The sequence below is a fragment of the Bactrocera tryoni genome, chromosome 5 (assembly GCF_016617805.1).
Source record: "Bactrocera tryoni isolate S06 chromosome 5, CSIRO_BtryS06_freeze2, whole genome shotgun sequence".
NCBI classification, from domain to species: Eukaryota; Metazoa; Arthropoda; class Insecta; order Diptera; family Tephritidae; genus Bactrocera; species Bactrocera tryoni.
The window spans coordinates 80,729,502-80,754,867 of NC_052503.1; the positions used below are offsets into that span (position 1 = coordinate 80,729,502).

General features: G+C 40.5%; 2 protein-coding genes across 4 annotated transcripts in view; one reads left to right on the forward strand and one right to left on the reverse strand.

Annotated features, from left to right (window-relative positions):
- Positions 1-23,741, forward strand: LOC120779168. Of its 3 annotated transcripts, none has more exons than XM_040111395.1 (11): positions 1-572; positions 13,656-14,942; positions 15,024-15,637; positions 15,697-16,439; positions 16,498-17,758; positions 17,879-18,275; positions 18,338-18,765; positions 18,842-20,146; positions 21,116-21,485; positions 21,548-22,663; positions 22,735-23,741. In XM_040111395.1, the coding sequence occupies exons 2-11, from the start codon at positions 14,018-14,020 to the stop codon at positions 22,905-22,907; spliced, it is 7,332 nt and encodes a 2,443-aa protein (XP_039967329.1). In that variant the 5' UTR covers positions 1-572; positions 13,656-14,017; the 3' UTR covers positions 22,908-23,741. The 3 variants fall into 3 exon arrangements, with proteins under 3 accessions (XP_039967329.1, XP_039967331.1, XP_039967330.1); XM_040111397.1 differs by having other exon boundaries at positions 15,703-16,439; XM_040111396.1 differs by lacking the exon at positions 1-572 and adding an exon at positions 9,319-9,381.
- LOC120779169 (centrosomal protein of 135 kDa) overlaps positions 12,948-25,366 on the reverse strand; it is a 48,856-nt gene continuing 36,437 nt past the window's right edge. The window contains exon 19 of the transcript XR_005705610.1: positions 12,948-13,151. The gene's annotated coding sequence lies outside the window, so the exon portion shown is untranslated. The remainder of the gene's footprint in view (positions 13,152-25,366) is intronic.

A 25,366-nucleotide genomic window follows, 5' to 3' on the forward strand; every position in this document is an offset into this window, starting at 1 on the left:
GTTCGCGAGCTCTGCAAGAAGTTTTCCAACGGTGAATAAAGTGAAAAATTTTTGCATGGAAATTTTGACCACATATTCTTTGTCAATTTCACGGAGAAATGTGCAAAAAGTGAGCAATGCAGGTTCTCTATCAGTTTTGTTTACAAAAAGTGCAAATTTGCAAAGTGAAGGTGTGGAAAAGGCGAAGTGAAAAACTAGCAAAAGAAATTTTTCTACATCAGCAGTGACCAGTTGAACAACAATAGCAACATCAACCACCAACCACATAGCTGTTGAGCAACAACAACAGAAACAATAGAAACTCCATCGACATACCTAGACAAGACCTACACCAAACGGTGGAAAAAATGAATTAATTGGCAATATTAGCTGTAAGGTAACTTCAGGAAGCGCACGAAAGCAGCTGGATAAACTTTGCAAATTTCCTCTATGGAGGAAAGCTTTTAACATCGAATATACCAAAGCCAAGAAATTTAGGAAAATTCATCGAACGTGAACTAGATCTGTGTGTTGTGAAAAAAATATATTTGTGTGGTTTTAACTATTAAGCGTTGAACATCTTAGAGAAAATCGTAAGTATTAATCGTAAACATATGTACAAGTATATGTATATTTTATTAAGTATATGTAAATCGAGTGTGGGAAGTAGGAAAGAGGGTGTAGGCACTATTGCGCTCGGCTGACGAAAGCGTCGATGACGGTCGCTCTGTGGTCACGGCCTTCATTGATCTCCTTGCATGGGGGCGTCCTTGGATCTAACGTTCACACATATGCACTTGTAAATGCACCTGAATGCAAGGGAATCATAAAATAAACCTTTACACACATTTTGGCGATTTGTTACAAGAAAATGTGCATTTTATTACTACCCATTGTATTGGAAATTCGGCTAACGTATCGTGTTAATGTGTCGAGAAATGTCAGCATTGGCTCTGAAGCAAGCATCTAGGCAAGATAAATGTACATATGCTTGTAAATAAATATTGAGAAGCATATTGCAGTGGTTTTATACACGTTTTAGTATATTATGAAATAGTATGTAAATGGTATACACATTTGTATAAATGTATATAAGATAGAAATGTAAGTAGTTGAAAGCAGTGAAAGATAAATAGGCAAGCAACAAAATATACATATTCATCAGCGGTTATGCTGCGCAAAGACCATGAACAAATTAGATGTGTGTGCATGAATGCCCCAAAATAATAGCAATTCCGCAATGAAACCACTTAGAATAGAGTATAAAAGTCAAAAATGAAATATGACAAATTAGCCAATGGCTATTATCCATTTTATTTCATAGATACGAAAATTATAGCGTGAATGACGATGCCGGAGACGCCAATATACGCACATACATACATATGTATTTATATACCTATTACATATAATAATATATATTTGTGTACTGTGATTTATTAAAGCACATGTGGCTACGTCTGTATGTATGTAACTTCTGAACATATTCCTTCATAAGGTTTTCCACTATTCACCGCTTGACTATACAAAATGAAAGACAAAATATGTCACACCTGCACCGTTAGAGACACTTCCAATCTGGAAAAGTTTGATGATTTATTTGTTATCATGTTTATTAATTTTTATCATTTTAATACTGCTTGTGTTCCTATTTCGTTTAAACTAAAAGCTACTTCTTATTTATTAATTTGTTTATATAGTAAATACTTATAGGATCTAGCCTCTCTAAATTGCATTCTGGTTATCACTATTTTTCGCAACTCTTTAGTTTTCTTACTTTCTTGCATTTATTATTCTTATTTTACAACTATATAATTCGGCCAAACGTCCTCGATTAGAAATGCAATCACATCAACGCTCAAATTCATTTCGCTACAATACTTAACCATCTCCCCCGGTTGACAAATCAGCACCCCGTTCTGTTTAGCATATGCCGTTCACGTCTCACGACCGCCGCCTCCTTTTAGTTGTTTATATGCGAGGTGTAACGAGACAGTTTTAAGTCAATAAACCGCAATGACTTGGGCACTATGTATTTAATCTGTCACATCTACTTGTACATATGTTTGCAAATGCACACATATGTATATACATACAAACAAAACTTGAACACATACATCCCTATATACATTTGTGTGCCCATCGGTTTGTTGTATTTACATTTCAGTGAACCGCTTTGATAAATAAAACAAACAATAGTGAATTTAATTATCATGTGAGTACCTCTATTTTGCAATGCTAAACCGAAAAAAGAGCGAAGAAATATCAAAATACTCGTACTCGTACAACTGTGCTTCATTGACTTGCCTAGGCAGCTGAGATAAGTGTATTTGTTTATTGTGGAAGCAAATCATACATACATATGTATGTATATATGTATATTAATACTTTAGTTCAGCGATATGTATGAATTGTACGGGCACACGCAGATTTGTGTTCACGATTGCAAAGCATTCCAATGCCCGGCGTCAAGGAGGATGTCAAACGCTTGGAATTCAAGATGTGACTTAGAGGCTTTGTCTTAGGTTGTTCTTCTTTTTATTTTCTTCATTTTATAATTTGGTTTTCCAATCATTTCGGTTACTCACCGTTAAGGTATTGAATAAAAGCGGAAATTGAATCGTTTTTGGCACAATGACTTGCCGCAAAGGTCAGCACTTATTCGAGAGAATATTTACATACATACATAAGTATGTACATCCATACATATAAATTTATATAAACACAAGAAATAACGTTAACTTCGCTTGCACCGAATCTATAATAGCCTTCACAAGTAAAAATGTTTCCATTTAAGAACTTGATTTGATCGTTCAGTTTGTATGACAGCTACATACATATGTATATGCTATAGTCGTCCGATTTGAATATTTTGTGTGGTGATTACTATACTACCTTAGCCCATGTTCAAGGTATAAAAATGCCAATCTTCATGGATATGTTATAATAGTATTGCCAATTCGTTAAGACCGTCTGCTGAGAATAGTCTTCATTGTGTGGCATCATTTAATAAATATTATGTAGCACGTGTTCACCACTCACAGCATGTACATATGTATGATAGCCACGGGTTTACATTTTGTGTATTATTGAAATTATATAAAATGAGATAATATTTTACTAATTCTTTGTAAGAGTTCATTACTTAGCACTTAATAGGGAGCTGTGATTTTCGATTGCATGCATGTAAGCATTTAGCAAAGTGTCTACTCGTAGTCTTATATGTATACTGTGTGCACATTTATTTTGACGCTGATAAGGTGTTGAACCCCAGCAGGTAATCAAATTAACTATTAAATGCGCAGTTGGTGTTATTGCTAAATAATCAGTTGTATTATTTGTTATTTTATTGTTAGTGTATAAATCTAGGAAGCCGTTTTATTACGCTTATTATTATTTTTCTTATTTCTTTTACGAATGACTGATTGCTGATCGGCATGCTTGCTGACTTCCTATTCTAATGGCTTCTTATATGATTTCTAATCTTTTGTGCCTCTGACGCTCCCGTTATAAAAACTATAAATAATTTATAATAATTTGTTGAAAATTTTAACAAAAGTATATATTAATCGTGTATAAAAAGCTGGAGAGGTGTTAGCTTAGTGTGATTTTGTTAGCAAGAGTTGTTTGTGCTTTCACTTTGTCCTTTTGATTGTTAACGTTGAAGTTGACACATCCGTTCCCTCTACAGTAGGCGCTATGTAACCGGAACGTACACGGATTTTTATCCGACCAAGGACCGTCAACTTGGTGGCATTCCATCAAATTACTACAGTGATGTTTTCGGCCACTACAACAACACTGCAGTTTTAATCGAAGATTACACCTCGCTTATTTAGGCAACGACTGACTCACAAATCATTGTTTCGTTCCAAATTTAAATAATTCTTTGTTACCCTATAAGCATTGTTGCATTAAAAGAAGAAACATCCATTAGTATTCTGCTATAGCATTTGTTGCCTTTAAATGTGTCATAAATTTACATATTTACACATGATTTATATACATTCATACATACATACAGATACATGTATATTTGTATATGGACATGATACTTTGCTACCGTTCGTATAAAATCGCTGCATAAAATTACAATAAGATTGTTTTGTATCCAAAGTCGCTGTGTTTCTTCTTCTCGGAAATATATGAGATTGCTGGGCCTGAATTGATTAAGATTTCATGTTTTCCTGGTGCCTTACTGTTCTTACATCACTCGGTTTGGTTTCCTCATATGATATTCGAACACAAGCGTTTCGCATGTTAGGTGTTAAGAGACCCATTGCTACAGTCCTAATTTTGTTATACCCTGAACAGGGTATATTAAGGTTACCACGAAGCTTGTAACATCCACTAAGAGACGTCGGAGACCTTAGAAAGTATATGTACATTTGTATATATATTTAAACTCAACTAGTCCCCCAAGGTTTGAGTTATCGATTTGGCCAGGCAACGTGCCTGCTTTGCTTATATAGGCAACTGGCAGCCAGCTTCCCGCGAATGTACCGCAAGACTTTCAAATAACATAAAATCACAGTGCGACAGTCACTCAAGCACTGGCCAGGCACTATGCTTGCTTGGCTTATGTAGAGCCAACAGGTAGCCAGCTTCCCGCGAATATACCGCATGACTTTCAAATAACATAACATCACAGCTCGACAGTCACCCAAGCACTGGCCAGGCACTGTGCCTGCTCTGCTTATATAGGCAACTGGCAGCCAGCTTCCTGCGAATTTACCGCATGACTTTCAAATAACATAACGTCACAGCACGACAGTCACCCAAGCACTGGCCAGGCACTGTGCCTGCTCTGCTTATATAGGCAACTGGCAGCCAGCATCCCGCGAATTTACCGCATGACTTTGAAATAACATAACATCACAGCGCGACAGTCACCCAAGCACTGGCCAGGCACTGTGCCTGCTCTGCTTATATAGGCAACTGGCAGCCAGCTTCCCGCGAATATACCGCATGACTTTCAAATAACATAACATCACAGCGCGACAGTCACCCAAGCACTGGCCAGGCACTGTGCCTGCTTTGCTTATATAGGCAACTTGCAGCCAGCTTCCCGCGAATATACCGCATGACTTTCAAATAACATAACATCACAGTGCGACAGTCACTCAAGCACTGGCCAGGCACTATGCTTGCTTGGCTTATGTAGAGCCAACAGGTAGCCAGCTTCCCGCGAATATACCGCATGACTTTCAAATAACATAACATCACAGCGCGACAGTCACCCAAGCACTGGCCAGGCACTGTGCCTGCTCTGCTTATATAGGCAACTGGCAGCCAGCTTCCCGCGAATTTACCGCATGACTTTCAAATAACATAACATCACAGCGCGACAGTCACCCAAGCACTGGCCAGGCACTATGCTTGCTTGGCTTATGTAGAGCCAACAGGTAGCCAGCTTCCCGCGAATATACCGCATGACTTTCAAATAACATAACATCACAGCGCGACAGTCACTCAAGCACTGGCCAGGCACTATGCTTGCTTGGCTTATGTAGAGCCAACTGGCAGCCAGCTTCCCGTGAATTTACCGCATGACTTTCAAATAACATAACATCACAGCGCGGCAGTCACCCAAGCACTGGTCAGACACTGTGGCTGCTTGGCTTATGTAGAGCCAACTGGCAGCCAGCTTCCCGCGAATTTACCGCGTGACTTTTAAATAACATAACATGACAGCGCGGCAGTCACCCAAGCACTGGTCAGTCACTGTGGCTGCTCTGCTTATATAGGCAACTTGCAGCCAGCTTCCCGCGAATATACCGCGTAACTTTCAAATAACATAACATGACAGCGCGGCAGTCACCCAAGCACTGGTCAGTCACTGTGGCTGCTTGGCTTATGTAGAGGCAACTGGCAGCCAGCTTCCCGCGAATTTACCGCATGACTTTCAAATAATATAACATCACAGCGCGACAGTCACCCAAGCACTGGCCAGGCACTGTGCCTGCTCTGCTTATATAGGCAACTGGCAGCCAGCTTCCCGCGAATATACCGCATGACTTTCAAATAACATAAAATCACAGCGCGACAGTCACCCAAGCACTGGCCAGGCACTGTGCTTGCTTGGCTTATGTTGAGCCAACTGGCAGCCAGCTTCCCGTGAATTTACCGCATGACTTTCAAATAACATAACATCACAGCGCGACAGTCACCCAAGCACTGGCCAGGCACTGTGCTTGCTTGGCTTATGTTGAGCCAACTGGCAGCCAGCTTCCCGCGAATATACCGCGTGACTTTCAAATAACATAACATCACCGCGCGACAGTCACCCAAGCACTGGCCAGGCACTGTGCCTGCTTTGCTTATGCAGGCAACTGGCAGCCAGCTTCCCGCGAATGTACCGCAAGACTTTCAAATAACATAAAATCACAGCGCGACAGTCACCCAAGCACTGGCCAGGCACTGTGCTTGCTTGGCTTATGTAGAGCCAACTGGCAGCCAGCTTCCCGCGAATTTACCGCATGACTTTCAAATAACATAACATCACAGCGCGACAGTCACCCAAGCACTGGCCAGGCACTGTGCTTGCTTGGCTTATGTAGAGCCAACTGGCAGCCAGCTTCCCGCGAATTTACCGCATGACTTTCAAATAACATAACATCACAGCGCGACAGTCACCCAAGCACTGGAAGCAACATGCACTATGCTTGCTTGGCTTATGTAGAGCCAACAGGCAGCCAGCTTCCCGCGAATATACCGCATGACTTTCAAATAACATAACATCACAGCTCGACAGTCACCCAAGCACTGGCCAGGCACTGTGCCTGCTCTGCTTATATAGGCAACTGGCAGCCAGCTTCCTGCGAATTTACCGCATGACTTTCAAATAACATAACGTCACAGCACGACAGTCACCCAAGCACTGGCCAGGCACTGTGCTTGCTTGGCTTATGTTGAGCCAACTGGCAGCCAGCTTCCCGCGAATATACCGCGTGACTTTCAAATAACATAACATCACAGCGCGACAGTCACCCAAGCACTGGCCAGGCACTGTGCCTGCTTTGCTTATGTAGGCAACTGGCAGCCAGCTTCCCGCGAATGTACCGCAAGACTTTCAAATAACATAAAATCACAGCGCGACAGTCACCCAAGCACTGGCCAGGCACTGTGCTTGCTTGGCTTATGTAGAGCCAACTGGCAGCCAGCTTCCCGTGAATTTACCGCATGACTTTCAAATAACATAAAATCACAGCGCGACAGTCACCCAAGCACTGGCCAGACACTGTGCTTGCTTGGCTTATGTTGAGCCAACTGGCAGCCAGCTTCTCGCGAATTTACCGCGTGACTGTAAAATAACATAACATCGCGGCGCGACAGTCACCCAAGCACAGGCCACGCACGGTGCCTACTATATATGTATGTAGTTTATTTGGGCGCACTATAGCGTATAGCTGTCGTACAAACTGATCGACCAAAATCAAATCCTTGTGTGGAAAAATTTGTTATCTGAAAATATATCTTCTCGAAATTTGTGTGGATTATTGTCCAAGGCAACGTTATAATTTCCGAACATATTGTTCAGATCGGACCATCATAACATATAGCTGCCATACAAACTATCCCTTTAATATCAAGATTTTGTGCTATAGAAATGCACCTGTGAAGGGTATTTTGGCTTTTTATTGACTTGAGTTGTTTTAATTAGTCAAATAACATCAAGATGCACTTTACAAGTATGAGGAAAAGCTCTTCCAAACAGTTTACGAATATAATACGTAATACCTATTGGGTTTATACATACCTTCTGTATGTACATATTTATGTATGTACAGAAATTAATCTTAAAGATGCTGCGAATGAATATACAGTTTCGACCACAAACGCATTGAGATGCTAATACTGGAGATGACTCATACTAGCCAATTGATACTGCAGGCTGTGTGCTGACTATGCCTCGGACCGCAAACTCTCCTTGATAATTGAAATTATGGTGCAAGCCTCTCACCTCACACCTGTACGAAGTTGTCTACTTATGACTTTTATAACAATTTGTAAACTTACGCATGTAAATATGTATGTACATATGTATGTATGTATGTAATTTTATATTGTTCAACCGAAGTCATTTCTTTATTCGCGCTTGTTGTTGCTTTGTCTCCATCAACACCCACATGATGACACCAGCCTATGGCTACTTAGTATGTACATATGTATGTTTGTATCTTTGTATGTTTATATGTATGTATGCCTGTATGTTTGTATGTATGTCTGTAGGTGTACTTTTGTTTCCTTTCTCTGTTATTATTGTGCTGGTACTTAACAAGTTACGCTTTGTTTATTTCTCATGAATCATAAGAAATATTTTTATTTTCCTTAATGTTTTAAAAATATTATTTCTCATTAGCTTTATGGCTTTATGCGCTCTTTTCCCCTTTTTCATAATAAAGTGTATGTGAGGCTTTCTTTCGCTGAACGCGTGTGGGAAATTGCACAAAATATACATACATACATACATGCATATTTTACATACAAGGATATTCACGTACATTTATATATACATATAAAATTGTAAAAATGCATGAGCGAGCGTATTATATGTACATATTTTCCTGCCCGCCAATTACGATATCTTACTTCATGCCATAACCATTAAAATTTCTTGTTATTATTGGAAAATATTTGGCACGCCAAACCTGAACAAAGTAATATACATACATATGTATGTATATTTATACATTTGTATATGTGTGTGTGTGTTTGCAGTCGTCATTCGCTGCCCGTCTGGCCTGTTGTGGCAAATCAATTTTCTTGCTAAGAATTTCCGAGCGACATGCACATACATGCATACATGTGTTCGCGTTCGTTTGCTTGCTCGTGTGTGGCTGTGTGCGTGTGGGAAATTAAGCCAACTGTCGCGTTGAAATGTAATCAGTTTTGTCCCTACGCTTTTGCATATAAATAAATACACACACACACGCTTAAATACTTGTATTATTGCTTTATTGGCCAGCACTTTTCCGCGTGCCTCTACACGCCCATACAAACATACATGGCTATTCATGTTATTTTTTCGGCTGTGTTGTTTCATTCAATTGCCACCATATACTATGTACATTTGTACATTGCTACATACATACATTATATATTCGTCAGTATAAATGTGTGGCCAAACAAATAAATTAGAAGGAAGCAATGGAAAGTCACTTAGTTCGGTCGGTCAGCGCGCATCTTCAGCATGAGTGTGTGTCTTATTTTCTACTTCAAGTGTTGAGTGATTAAAATCTGCCAAATATTTATGCAATTTGCGTATTCATATAGATACATATGTATGTATATTTGTGGCTTGTTTGATTCACACTACATATTTTCATATTCTATACCTGCTACTTGGCGGCCGAAAGTCTTGACTGGATTTCGCCGCTTATTCCGTTCATTTGCAAAAAAGTACGTCTTGAAGTGCATTAAATTATCAGTTATAATTTAATTAAATTCTTTATGTTTTTATGTGCAAATTTCAGTTTTTCAATCGTGACTTTATTGTATTTTATTATGTGTCGATAGAAATAGATGCTTAATTTTTAGCCGATTAAATATCTAATAAAATCTCTGTGCTAAATAAACAATTATAACCAAATTTAAAAGTACGAAAAATACGAAAGTGTGCGGCGGATTTTTGTGCGTAAATTAATAGTGAAAAAGGTGTTAATTCGTAAGAAAAACTATTTATGGTTGTTTGCTAAAACCGTTAGCTTATGGAGGCGCTTGTATTAAGCTTTTTTTTATATAATTTTTGTCATTTTTGAAACACTAAAAAAAAGATACAAAAAAAAAATAAAAAAAATATTATTTCAAAATCAAGCCATACAAAAACTGAAAACATTTCTTCAAACTTATGGCAGATTTCGGCAAATGAACCAGTGATTTCTTTTGTGACTCCACCTGAAAAAAAAATAATTTGTTTTATTTTTATATTGTATACTACCATCTGTTCATACCATTTGACCTGACTTGGGCTCCGTTCCCACGACAACCGGTTCTAAGTAACCGGAACCCAGTCAGATTTTTAACTTGGCAAGGGCTGTCAAGTCCGCACCATTCCTTGAAATTAGCTCAGGAATGTTTTCTGGCCCTACAGCAACAAAAACAACCCAACTAGGAGTCTATTTAAATTTTGTGTTGCGAATGGAATCACGGAAGTGTTTTGGGAAGACTGCTTCATCACGGACTCACGTGTAACTATTTGAGTGATACAAAGCATTAAATGAAGGTCGTGAAGTTAGCAAAGACTTGTCTCGGGCGAGTCGTCCATCCATTTCGGTTACTGCCGATGCGATAAAGTTAAAACAGTGCTTGAAAACCGTCATGTTGGCATCAGCGAGATACCAGAGAATCTGAACACCTCTCATGAATTGACTCAACATATTTTGGTTACTATGTTGTGTATGAAGCGTATAATTGCTAGACTCGTGGCAAAAGAGTTGTATATTTTGCAAAAACGATGACAAGTAGAGGTCGTAGAAGAGACGCTTGACAACGAAGCTGCGGACTCTACATTCGTCAAGCGCGTAATTGCTTATGACGAGACGTGGTTTTATACATAAATATGTTGAAACAGTCCGACAATCTAACGAATGACGCTCCAAAAATAAGGCAAAACCGAAAATTCGCTGAAGACACTCAAGGCCGTCCTAACCGAAACTTATGCTTGCATGCTTGTTTTGGCCCAGAAGCCTTTTTTTGAAGGCGATTGTAAAGATTTGTATTACAATACCGGGTCCGGGTCAAATTTGATTAGATGGTTCAGAAATATCTTGCGTAACTGAACTCTCGTCAATGTTTTATACTGTGGTTGTCCGAAAATACTTTCCAAATAATATTGAATCATGGCAGTGCTTAGCGGGCTATGAGTTCTAGTGAAAAACATTTGATTTTTGCCGCTTAGTATGTATGAACGATCTCCCTGGCTTCCTCTCTGCGATTTCATTCTGAAACCACTCCAACAGATAGCAACTTGTATCTCAGCCATTTCACTAGAATATCCAGTGGGATCTATTATTGGACACTGAAGTAGATAAAACTACAGGGTGATCCTAAATAAATAAATGCAATCCTACCTAAAAGGCCCGCTGTTTGAACCTAAAATTAGCTGAAATTGATAACTATTTACATGCCTATGCAGGTGTCGAGATGTTGCTTACAGTTACTACAGGGTTACTTGTAGTTTATAACAAAACAACAACAAAAACTAACTACACTTTGTAAAAAATCCAAATGATCGACCGTTTTAGCTGCTCCATTTCACTGTATAATCCAGTAAAAGCTGTTGAAACTCGTTCGCCCGCAAAGCTTTGGGAATTTTCTTATCTCGAAATGAAAAAAGCCCACTTTTACTCTGCCTTAGTAATCATTAATTTATCAAGTGTCCTGTCCGCTTTGACATTTGATTTAAAATGTTTAACAAGTTTTGCTAATAAACACAAACACACTAACACATACATAAGTAGCCGTTTTATCAATCTAAATATAAAACACTTCTAATGTCTAATAACATCTGCTAAATAAGATTAATTAATAATATTTGTTTAAGTATACTTACTCATATAAATTTATTATATTTGTACATGCATATACTTATACATATATGTATATATTACAGTTGGTCATAATGTATTTACATGTGACTTAATTAATTTATTAAGTCTGTAAAATTTTATTTTAAGCGCAGGGAAGTTATTTAAAGCTACAAACCTTGTTAAACCCCGTTATAATTTTATGTCATTGTTTTTAACGTTATTCGTTGGAGTAAACAATTACCAATACTGACATAATATTGGGTAGTCGAAAATGTCTTTTAGTATTTCTAATCAAACTTCAACTTATTTTTTTATATTTATACAAATAAATAAATAAAGAAATTTGTACCATTTTAGTCGACCCCTTTTTGCCATTTTCCGCTAAAGACATTCCTTCAGTGTAAATCCAAATTTCGAAATTTCCAGAACGGAAGCGAACGAACCATTCTTGTGCTACACGAACTGATACAGCATCGTCTCCGTAAACTTCACAAATTTCATTGGTGGCTTGCGTAGCATTCCTCCCTTTTTATACAAAAATTTGAAAATTTAGCGAATTTCTTCAATATTTTCACTCATTTTGTTTTTTGGTTAAATGAAGCTTAAAATCTCACCTTTTCAACATTATATGGTATGACACAGTGTGATTAGTAGCACTGGAGATGTACGACTGGAACGACATCTATTGACAACCGGTCCCACGACAGTCGGGTCTACGTAACCGGAACGGACCTGGATTTTTATCCGGCCAAGGACTGTCAATTCGGCAGAACTCTGCCGCTACAACAACAATAACAACAGCATCTATTGACAAAATACGAAAAGACTTTTTCGACTATCCAATATTAAGTTTTTTCATAAATAGTTAAGGCATAATTGAGCCATGGAATTCGTAATTGACAACAGCAGTTCAGTTGCTGACGTCACAATTTAAAAACAGCCTTTTTTCAACAATTTTTTTCTCATATAAAAATTAAATATTTTATTAGAATTTTTTATTGTTACAAACATACACTATTAACAAAAAAAATCTGAAATTTTTGGAAAAAATATTTTAAACTCGGCCATTGTAACGCTATTTCCGGTGACCCCAAGGAAAGAAGTTGCGCCTCCGTTGACGGCATAACTCCATTCAGGATCATTTAAACCTTACTTAGAATTTGGGCGAAGGAAAAAAAACGAAAATTGGATTTTTGGCAGACATTTTTACAAAAAATGATAAATTTTAGTGAAAATTTTGCGACTTTTTTTTTCAAATGGTTATAATTGAAAAAAAAACCTTCTTCCAAATCTTTAAGAATTGTGTCTCAAATACCTGTGTAAAATTTCATTTTCATGAAGATCGGTTGAGTAGTTCTCGAGAAATCTTGCCAACCGACTTCAAAAACACAGTTTTGAGAAAAAACGCGTTTAAAGACGGCGCATTTAGCCTCGCTAGCCTCGAGCGCTAGAGAATATTCTAGAGGTCAAGAATCTAATAAGACAATAAAAAAGTTTGATTTTTTGAAACCCATAAACTCATGTAACCCCTTAACTCGCCGCTAATACTCCGAAAACAGGTTTCCAATTGGTTAGTTATGGCTGATTTTCTATGACGTAGTAAAAGTAAATAACGCAGTCTAATCATGTCAAGGGGCTCACCTGTTGTGAAATTAAAAAGAAAACGATTTTTATCGCATATTTTGTTAGGTTGTAATTTTTAAAATAATATATTAAAATTAAATAAATCGATATGTCAAATAGTTCTTGTGTTACGTCCTCCATCAGTCTGTTTTTAACGCGTTTTTCGCAAAAATCCACTTTTCAGATTTGCTTGATTGATTCTTCTTCTTTATTGGTCTACGCCGAACCGCTTACGTGGTTATAGCCGAGTTTACAACAGCTTACCTGATTACTCCGATCAATCTCAAAAATTTTTTGCATGTCTCTATCTGTATAGTTTTCCATACAATGACCTACCAGTTTTTTGCGCTGATCAAAATTTGAATTTTGGCAAGCCTTACATACAGTTTTTCGCGTCTCTTTTATTTTACTATTCTTTTTATAGTTAATGCCGTTAGATGGTGTCAGATTACATTTAAATCAATTTTATTACTGAACTTTTTTATTAAACCACATTTACATAATTTTTTTATTTATTTTCAGGTTCCTTAAAATGATGTTTGGAAACCCCATACGAAGATAAAGAAAAATGATATCACTTAACAGAAGCATTTCTGCGATATTTCACCTTAAGGCCGAAATATTTGACGATTCAAAGCGAAGGAATATAAGAAAGTAGAAATTAATAAAATCAAAAAACAACAAAAAATCCTATAGTATAGCATATTAGTAATAGCTCGTTTAAGTACTTCGACACGATCATCACACTCACACACAAACACACAGAAGCAATGTCGTGCTGTAATACAAATAAAAGGATTAACTAAGCAAAAGGACAGCCATCAGTTGACACGGATAGTTAGAATTTCAACACCAACGAACCTAAGTTACAAACGGCCGTGAAAATGAGTCGTGAAGAGCCAAAATCGCGTACAACAAATAAAACAAACATAACTCATCCCACCATCTACACCACTAACATCCCGCCCACCACGCATACAACTGCAACTGCAACAGCAACGCAATCAACTACAACAACAACCGCATCATCAATCAGTTACACCACCTGCAGCAGTGCAACAACAATAAATTCGGACGCCAACACTACAGCATTCCTAACGGCTAGCAGCTGTGATGGCATTGGTGGCAAAATCTCCACTTCAACGCCACACAGGCGTTGTGATGGTGTCGGCGCCACCGCTGAAGGTCGCTGCGACGAAGCTGCCGGTGCTGCGCACGCCACATCCCTACGTGATATGCTTAGCGCCGCGTTTCTCCCGGACGACAGTATTGCCACAACGATTAGTCCACCGGGCAGCCGTAACTTGAGCGCGGTCTCTGCACCGGGCAGCTTCATCAAGTCTACAACTACTACTAATACTAACAATTCGACTGGTAGTCCGGTAGCCAAACGTCATCTGAGCGCTGCATCTATGGCGCGCATGCGTCCACAGTCGAGTTATTCGGCGCGCGCATTGGTATTCGATGACTCTGATCAAGAGTTGGGCGCTAGTGGTGGCAGCGCCAGCGGTAGTGCTGGCGGTAGTCCACGTGTCAGCTGCAAGCAGCAGGAGATGAGTGTAGGCGCTACCAAGTCAGCGACAGGGTTGGATATGTTGAGCACATCGTCGAAAGTGTCGGCCGGTGAACATAACGTAAGCACGACATCGTTGATGACATCGCATTCATTGCTGCGTAATTCGAATTTGACCAAGTCGTCTTCGGGGGGCCTATCAGGCAGCTCAGTGTCGTTAACTGGACGCAGCTACAATGCGTTACTACGTAAGATCTCCTATCAGCACGGTTACTCCTTGCGTTCGTCTAGCAATGGTAAGTGCTACTGTAAATTTGCGCTCTTCTTGTATTGGTATAATTTGATTGCTTGCATTTTGTGATTTAATTCTACTACAGATACATCAAATTTGGTGCGCATGCGTAATTCGTCGCTGGGTAAGTCGGCACCCTGTCTTACCGGTAACTACTTACGCGGTAGTGGCGGCGCTGATTCCTCTCACTGCTTGACGCCGGGTCCAAACGCGCTCTCGCAGTCGCATTCGTCAGCGACTTGTAACGTGCAGGCGCATGCAACAATGCACCATTGTCACTCGTCACCGAGCGCTGTAAGCGTTGCCGGCGCCCCGGGTGGTTCGAACGCGCCCACAAATACAACGAGCACATTGAACATTTCACGTTCCAACAGCGGTGTTGGCTTAGGTATTGGAAAACATCATTTGCATGGCGTAGTGATGCGCGGCAGCAGTGTTGGCGGCACATCCAGCGGTGTGGCACATCATCGTTTGAGTTTAGTTACAGCTGGTATAAATGCTTGCACGAACGCTTCGCCGCGTTCACATTCGCCTTACTCGGCGAGTCCAGTGGACAGTCCGCGCATAAATTCACCCATGCAGTTTCCATTTGCGCCCATAAAACGCATTGCATCGTGCCGCGGTGACGGCAGACGCTGGTCCGTGGCATCGTTGCCTTCTTCGGGTTATGGCACGACGCCTGGCAGCTCAAATTTGTCGGTGAGTTAAGAAACAATATTTGTGCTTTGAGTGTTTAGTAAAAAATGTCTTTCCTGCAGTCACAGTGCTCCAGCCAGGAAGCACTCCATCAGCTACAAAACATTCCACCCGGTGAGGATGCAGCACAAGATGCCGCCAATGCCATCACATGCTGTGTAGAGCATTTACAAGCAGCCATAGCCGCGGCGCCGCGCATGCACTGTCAGAAACACTGCGCTCTATTAACCGCCGCTTACACACCATCAACGCCCACACCTGCTACAATGGCAATAGCAACAACGAGCAAAACAATGTCCGTCCCACAAACAACAACGAACAGTACGAGTTTCAACAATAGCAGCACAAAAGAGCCGAACAAAAACGCCGCTGCCCATGCGCAGCAACCCCAAGTCGCACGCCCACACTGTCCCAATTGTTGTGTTGATAGTAATGTTTTATGTGCTGGCGGCAAGGTATGCGCCGCCATCGCACCACCAGGCACACCATCGAACGCCGCCAAAATGCCCGCGGGCGCACCACAGCCATGTACGCCCAACGCGAATGCCAACTGCAGCGGTAGCGGCAATAATTGCTCAACTGGTTTTGCGGGGCGCATATCGCCCTTTCACCGTCCACGCTCGCGTTCGCTTTCAAGTCCGTCGCGTTCACCAATCGTGGACAACGAGATCGCCATGATGAACACTTTGTATAAGGAACGCTTTCCGAAGGCTACGCAACAGATGGAGGAGCGCCTAAAGCATTTTATCAATGAGAATAAGAGCGTAGCGTGCAACAGTTTCCGCGACTCGCAGCCAATTGTGCGGTAGGTGGAATTTAATGTGCCATTTTGTTTGCAAAATTACTATTTTAAATCTTTACAGCTTTGTCCATCATCAAGTGCTTGAAATGGCGCGCGACTGCTTACATAAGTCTGAGGCAAAACTAATAACATCACGTTATTTTTACGAAATGAGTGAGAATCTCGAACGTTTACTATTAGAAACGAAAGATAAATCGCCCGAAGCTGCGGCAGAGCTAACAGGTGTCATTAAAAAGTTACTTTTAATCATATCGCGCCCGGCACGTTTACTCGAATGCTTAGAATTCGATCCGGAGGAGTTTTATCAACTATTAGAGGCTGCTGAGGGTCAAGCCAAAGCAATACAAGGCATCAAAGCCGACATACCGCAGTACATCATACATAAGTTAGGTTTAAATCGTGATCCGATCGCTGAAATGCAACAGGAGATGAAGGAAACACAGGCTGTTTGTGAGGGTAATCTCTCAGCGGCCGACATTACCGCCGTAGCTGATAATTCGCAAGAACAACAAACCCCCTTGCTCTTAAATTCACCACTCACTTGTGTGACAGCCAACTTTAATGCATCGAATACCCTACTGACCGGCGATGCACATGCCGTAAGCAGTGGTTCTTGCACACCACATCCACCGCTACCGCTGCAACCACCACAAACACCGGTCGCGAGTGGACCTGACATGCCAATGCCCTCATTTGCATCGGCAATCTGCACGGCGGTGGTGAGTGCCACAAACACTGCCACAACGAGCACAGCCAAACAGCAGGCGACACAAACCGCACAGCCGATACCGAACGAACATGATTTCGATATCGTTAAATTGATCTCAAATGGCGCCTACGGTGCGGTGTACCTGGTTAAGCATAAGACTACGCGCCAACGTTTCGCCATGAAAAAAATCAACAAAAATAATCTCATTTTGCGTAATCAGGTGGAGCAAGTGTTTGCCGAACGTGATATACTCTCGTTTGCCGACAATCCCTTTGTGGTGAGCATGTATTGTTCTTTCGAGACGAAAAAGCATTTATGCTTGGTAATGGAGTATGTTGAGGGCGGTGATTGTGCGACGCTTTTGAAGAATATCGGACCATTGCCGCCGGATATGGCGCGTTTTTATTTTGCAGAAACAGTATTAGCGGTGGAATATTTGCATAGTTATGGCATTGTACATCGCGATCTCAAGCCTGATAATCTACTCATCACGGCATTGGGGCATATAAAACTCACCGATTTTGGTTTATCGAAAATGGGTTTAATGTCATTGGCCACAAATCTATATGAAGGCTACATTGATTCGGAGACCAGACAGTTCTCGGATAAGCAGGTAAGTGCGTGACTTGAAATTTGAACTATGTATGTTTAATAAGGAATTTCCGAAACCAGTTTTTTATAATAAAAACTTATTTAATATTTGCTTTTAAAAAGATTTATTTATTTATTTAAGGTTTACGGCACGCCGGAGTATATAGCGCCAGAAGTGATATTACGACAAGGTTATGGCAAACCAGTCGATTGGTGGTCCATGGGTATTATATTGTATGAATTTTTGATTGGTTGTGTACCATTTTTCGGCGAGACTGCGGAAGAGCTATTTGCGCACACGGTCAACGATGATATTGAGTGGCCGGATAGCGAAGATTGGGATGTGCAGCCAGAGGCAAAGGATTTGATAACACAATTGTTGCAGCAAAATCCACGTGAACGCTTAGGCACGCAAGGTGGCGCCTTAGAGGTTAAGGAGCATGTATATTTCATAGGCTTAGATTGGAATTCGCTGTTGAGGCAGAAGGCGGAGTTTGTGCCACAATTGTCCACCGAGGACGATACGAGCTATTTTGATAGTGAGTTTATATTTTATTTATATTATTAAAGGTATACAATATTAAATGAAATTAATTTACAGCACGTATGGATCGTTACAATCACGATTTAGCTGGTGAGGACACCGACGATACCGACGACACGCCAGTTTTTGGCTCATTCTCATCGTTAACGCCACAGTATCGCAAACAACATTATTCTTGGTCACGTGTACCCTCTGCTAGCTCCAGCACCACAATGACACCCACTAGCACCAGTGCAGCATCAGTTTCGGCATCTGCTTCGAGCGCCACTGTCGACAGCTCCTCGAAACAAGCTGATGTCAAGCCGGAGGTGGTAACCATTGCTGCCAGCAAAACTGGTAATGCTTCTGTCTGCGATAGTAATACTACGGTGGACTCGTCCATGGCTTTGGTGAAATGCAAAAATAACTCGGCGCTTTCACCCAGCATGAGCAGCGATTTTATAGCAAATAAGCTGCTGACAACGCCACAATTGCGCAAACTGGACGTGAGTATTGCGTTTTATGCCATAGAATTTTGTTGTTGTACCGTTTGTAACTTATTTTCTTCTTCATCTTTCACAGCTTACATCCGGTTGCCTCAAAGTGCCATCCACGCCCGATGCTGACTATCTGCCCGAATTATTGCACAACATCACCATCGGCAATGACAACGAACTACGTCTGCTCAATCAATTCCTGCGCCAATCATCGATTTCCAGTCCATCGGCTTCACCGGCTAGCAGCGCCGGCAGCGGCACTGCTTATTTGCAACAACGCCAACGTCAACCGCAACGCCATAGCATGCCAGCAACGACAACGGCCATAATTACCACACCCGCTACACCGCCGGCAACGATTGTGAGCGCCGCGGCAGCTCAAGCAGCTGCAATAGCCGCCGCCGAAACGCATGCCACGCCCCACTCCACAACTACGGCTTTGGTGAAGGCAGCACATCCGCATCCATCATTAATACCAGCTGTTGCGGCGGCAACGTCGCGCAGCACACCCGAATCCTCAACCGCTACAGATAGTGACGACTTTTCACCACAAATACATCGCAAACGCAAAGGTGTCTGCGCGCGTGACATACTACCACGTTTCTCCATATCCATCGAGGATGAGACGGTGAGTGGCGGCTCATCGTCTGCCGAGAACACGCGCGAACAATCACCGCTTGCATTGCAGCATCATCATAAATCGATGGACGGTCATCTGGGCAAACATCGTTCGCGTTCGATTGTTAAGTCCGCATCGGCTTTGGGGCTGTCGTTGATGTCCAGCGCTGTGGATAATCAACAGTTGGCGCAGCAACTTTGCGGCATAGCAGCTGGCATACAATCGCCCGGCAGCGGTGCAGGCGCTGGTGGTAATGGCGGCTCCAGCACAGCAAGTTCACGTGACACTTCACCATGTCGTGATCTTTCACCTTTGGTAACCAACCTGAAGCCGCCCATCATAATTAGGCGCGGTCCACGTGGTTTTGGTTTCACAGTGCACACGATACGTGTTTATTATGGCGACACCGACTTCTATACGATGCATCACTTGGTGATGGCTGTGGAGGAGGGTAGTCCAGCCTTTGAGGCTGGCCTGCGTCCCGCCGATTTGATTACACACGTAAATGGTGAGCTGGTGCAGGGTCTCTATCACACACAAGTCTTGCAGTTGTTGTTGAGTGGTGGCGAGCATGTAACATTGCGTGCCACGCCGCTGGAGCATACGAGCATACAGAGTGGTGGGCGCAAGCGTGATTTAATGCAAAGTAAGCTGGCCAAGAAGGGTGTAAATCGGCAGAAAAAGCAAACGAAGAAGGAACATGACAAGAAGCGCAAAACTTCACTATTCAGGCGGATCAGCAATAAACGTGCGTCGGCAGAGATACAACAGGTGAGTAAAACAAAAGCGATTGGTTTTTGAAGCGGTCACGCAGTTTCGAATATCCTTGTTTTGTTATTTTGTATGCCTTGATGTTGTTGTTGTGTTAACGGATGCCTAATCCCCGTTAGGATGGTAAGGATTAGCTAAGTTGCCGTCGACTTAATCCAAAGGAAGGCCCAAGAAACGTACTGTTCCGACAGGGTCGTGCCAAAGGGGGAGGGGTGTCAGATGGGTGGGGCATGCAAAGAGGTAGCCAGTGTCATGTGGATACTCATTGCACACAGGACATATATTGGATATGTCGGGGTCTATTCTGGATAGGTTGGAGTTTAACCTGCTACAATATCCGGAACGAAGCTGCTCAAGGGTCACTCTTGTTTCTCGCGGCAACTCGAGCTGTTCGTCTGCCATGGCTGGTGGTTTGACTCCAAGTATGCGATTCACTGAAAGGGAGTTTAGGTGAGTTGCGTCCGAAGTCTAGTGGGCGTATTGTCTAATGTCGTCGACGCAGTTGAGGAGTGACCTCTTGATGTTCCTAGGAGACGGTTCCGCTACCCGCAGGAACTGCTTGAAGAGGAGTTCATTTTGCTCCTTAACTGGGAGTATAAGGCCCTCACTGTTCGATAGGAGACATCAAGAGGCATCCTGACGTAGTCCGGAGTGCAGTATTCTGACTGGTCTGAGCTTCCTCGTCTGTACTTCACTGAATCCAGGCGACCATATTGGAGCGGCGTTGTTAAGGACCGGCCGGCCGATTGCGTTGTAAGATGCCAACAACGTTTATTAGTCCTTTTCCTGTGTCCGCCGATATCTAGTTAATTTTTATACCCTATATGCTGCGGTAGCCTGTGAAGGTTACTATAGCTTTAGTGCAGCCAAAATGAACTTTTTTTCTTGGTTTTAAATGTCAATGCCATGGCTAAAGCAGGGCTTAGTAGTGATATAACTTAGTAATATCTTTTCTATTTTTACGCCTAGATCGCTGCGGGTATTGTCGGTTCTCCCACTAATACGGCAGTCGCTTCGGTTGTCAGCGGTTCTTGTGGTGCCGCCGGCGTTGGTAACGTAAACAATCGCAACTTATCGCCGATGGACTCATCGTATCATAGCAGCAGTTGCTGTCAATCAGCTGGTAACTCATCGCAATCCACTTCACCATCCTCATCGGCACCGAATACACCAACTTGTGGTGGCAGTGGTGCACAAACGCAGCCAACTTTCGCCAGTACACCAACGAAAGCTTCAGGCTTGACAATTTCAACGAGCGCAGCGGCTGTGCTAATGCCACATGGCGCAAGCGGTACGGGCGTTGCAGGGCCCAGCGGAGCTATTGGTGCTAACATACCGGGTAAGATAACCAATAAACGCATTAATTCACAGAAATATAATTCCAAACATTTCTGATTGCAGTATCACCCACATCGGTGCCACAACTCTACCAACGGCCATCCACATTGCATGGACTCAAGCACAAATTGCATACAGCCGCTTGCGGCGGTAATAACGCTGTGGTCGTGTGCCCAACCGCTGGTAGTGGTGCCGGTGTGGTGAAATCACTACACACCAGCGCTGCTGGTGCTTTACCGCCAAATCGCCGCAAATCTGTTGGTCATATACCACTTTCGCCACTGGCACGTACACCGTCACCCTCACCGCTACCGGCCTCACCCACACGTTCACCATCACCGCTCGCATTTCCCATTGTTGGACATCAGCCCGGCGCTTCGAACACCACGCAGTCATACAGTCCCGGCAGCTCATTGCCCACAGTACAAACCATGGCGAGCGGCTCGAAGAAAAGCGGCTTCGTGCGCACCAAAAGCGGTGAACCCAGCTCACCATTGCTGCGGCGTGCGCTCTCACCCGACCGTCTACATCCACGCAGCGCTGAGGCAAAATGCACACTAATTTCACCGCTCTGCTGCTCGCCACCAATCAAGCAGCCGCAACAACGTGTAATCGGTGGTGTTTGGCGACCCAGCACTGGCACCGGCACCAATGTAGGTGTCACTGGTGGTGCTGGTATGTCGTCAAATGCAGTTACCACACTGCCACCAATAAATACCATGCAACAAAGTTTTGCATGCATCGGTGGTGGTGCCAGCGTGAATAATAATAATAACGGTAATGGTGCAGCAACAGCTGGAAGTGGCGATGCCGCAAATGAATCTCAAATGCCGATTGGTAGTGTGTTGAATATGACCGAACAGACACCGCTAACGGTTAGTACGCCCACAAATATTGCGTTGCCAGCGCCGGGTGAGATGTTGCCGCGCATTGCAGAGGAAAAGGATTCACCCACTAGCACACATGAATCGGAGGAAGAGGCTGCACCCGCAGTGGCTACCACAACTAATCTGACAAGTGCAACAACTTTGGGTGCAACTGGCGTGAATGTTATGCAAACAATTGACGAGCATGGCGATGAAACAGCAGGTGCTGCGTGTGACTCAGGCGGCGCTGTGGCAGCTAAGAAGGAGCGTGATAATAGTAATAGCGTGTCACGTGATAATCGTAGGAAAAATGGTAATTAAATGCTTAATCAACTTACTGTTGCCGAAAATATACAAGATGTGCTCATTCCGAACTCTTTTCAGTTGAGGAAAAGTCTACAATGCCCAATGCGTCGACTAAAAATGGCAGCGGCTCAAATAACCGCAGCAGCAGCGCCCCGTCTAGCGGTCGTAGGGAAAGCACATCCTCAAGTGCTACGGCAGCAAAATCGACAAACCCAACAACAGCTACTTCTACCAAGCACAAGAAGCAGTAAAATTTGTTAGCAAAAGGCGAACGACAGTGTTGGTGTTGGAAAACAAAGCAACAGCTCACCCGAAACAGCACGAATATTTATTTTAAACCTTCTTTTGTATTTTGTATTGTAATATTTTTTTCTTATCGTTTTTCCTGCGGGGAATATGATTTGTGGAACGTTAAAATTTGAATGTTAATTAATTAGTAGTGGTTAAGCAGCAGGCAGAAGATCACACATGGGAGCGCACGCACACACAAAAGAGAGTAGAGAAGTGCATAGTTGGAAACACTTTATGGGTGGGGGCACGAATGAATGTGTGCAAATATGTGTAGAAGGGGACATTGTACGCAAATACTTGGTGGTCACATAAAACACCGTTATAATGTAGAATGTATGAAAATTGCGCATAAAACTTTCTTTTCACTTCTTTTCATTGAATAGAATATTTTTTATACTTATTTTACGCAATATGAAGAAACTGCAACGAATTGCATTTGCGTGCGGGGTGCATAAAGAGTGGGGCTGCATGTATATTATAATATTATTATTTTCATTGTTATATGATTGTGGCACATGTGGCTGTCAGCGAACGTTCAACGCCCATTTAAAGCAATTCGCTATTTTTATTATTATTATTATTAGTATTTAGTGATAAATTAAATTATGTAATTGTGAAACAACAAAATATTACACATACTACATTACAAATTATGCGATATATACATTAACACAACTACATGCAATATACAAAAAAAAACTAAATGAAAAGCGCTAATATTGTAAGCGTGCTACTCGAAAAAGTTCAATAAAACAGTCCAAAAACACGAAAAAAGTAAAAAAAAATACGATAAAGTAATATTTTTGCCATAAAAATAATCAAGAAATACAAAACAAATACGAGTTGCTTAAATAAATATGAAAACAAAAAATACAAAAAAACACATGAGAAATATTTTTGGGTCGCTATTAAATGAGAAACAAAGAAAAAAACATTTGTAGCGTGTAAACAATGTTTAAGGCGCTTTTCTTTTCTAGGCGCTAGAGTGCTGAAGGCTTGCTTATATTTTTATAAAGCAAATTTTTCATAGTATGACGCGGGACAGTAGAAAAGTGCGTCATATTTAATGAATTTGCGCCTTTAAGATGCACTGTGAAATCTTGAATGTGTTAAAACACTTCATATTTCATTAACAAGTGTCGATTTGTCAGGGAACGCATGCGCACAGTGTTGGTTTGTGGCTGAGTTGTATGAGAAGTGGAAAAAGCTAAGGTAGCAGCTAATTAATGCGGACAAACAATATTCAAATTTCGGCTACAGGTTTTGAAAATCTAGTTTGCTTTTGTTGTTGCTATGCAAATTTAAGAGATAAATTAATGCAGACTTTGGAAATTGGCGCTGATATACAGCGCTTAGCCACTTGTGTGCATTGGAAAAATAATTATTGTGTTTTTGCTTATTTATATAAAATATTACTGCTATTTTATGTCATTTCTTGTTACTTTGTTAAATGCGGTAAAATATCTATTTTTTTAATAAATTTAAATATTGTATTAAAATAAATTATTTATTTTTTTAATAGATTCTTAAAATTATTGAAAAAATCTATTTTTAATACATTTTTTAAAATTATCAAAAAAAAAAAATTATTTATTAAATTTTTAATAACAATTACATAATTCTTTTTATAAATAGATATTTTTTCAACAAATTTTGCAATTTTTCTTTTAATATTTTTTTTTATATTGTTGTTTTAGTTTTTAATGATTTTTTTAAATTTTTTTTAAATTTTTATTAGTAGATTTTAAAATTATAAAAAATAATAAATAATAAATTACTTTTTATAAAGAGATATTTTTATAAATATTTCTGTATATTGCTTTTCAACAAATTTTATAATTTTTCTTTATTAATTTTTTTTATTATTTTTTTTAAATATTTTTAAAATTTTTTTTAGTTTATTTTTAATTTTTTTAAATTTTTTTAGTTTATTTTTAATTTATTTTAAATTTTTTGTTTTTAATTTTTTTATAGTTCTTTTTAATTATTTTGCTTTTAATAATAAATTTTCTTTCAATAATAAAATAGCAGTAATAATTGCTTGTTCTTGTTAATAATATTTTTAATATAATAAATGGCAGTTATAATTACTTGCTGCTTAGTTAAATGCGGAAAAACTATTAATGTTACTAAAAAATTTGTCTTAAAACAATTTTTAAAATATATTAAATTTTTTTTCAAATTTAAAATATTTTAAATAGATTTAATTTTTTTTTATTTATCAAGTTTTTAATTTTTTTTAATATGTCAAGTTTTTTAATTTTTTTTTAATATTAAACTTTTTTAAATACAATTTTTTAATATTTTTTCTGAAATTATTTTTTTAAAATTTCCGTAAAATTTTCCGTTAAATTTTAAATTTTTTTTTTGTTGAAAATCTACTTGAACTGCGCGAAATACTATTTTAAAACTGTGCAAT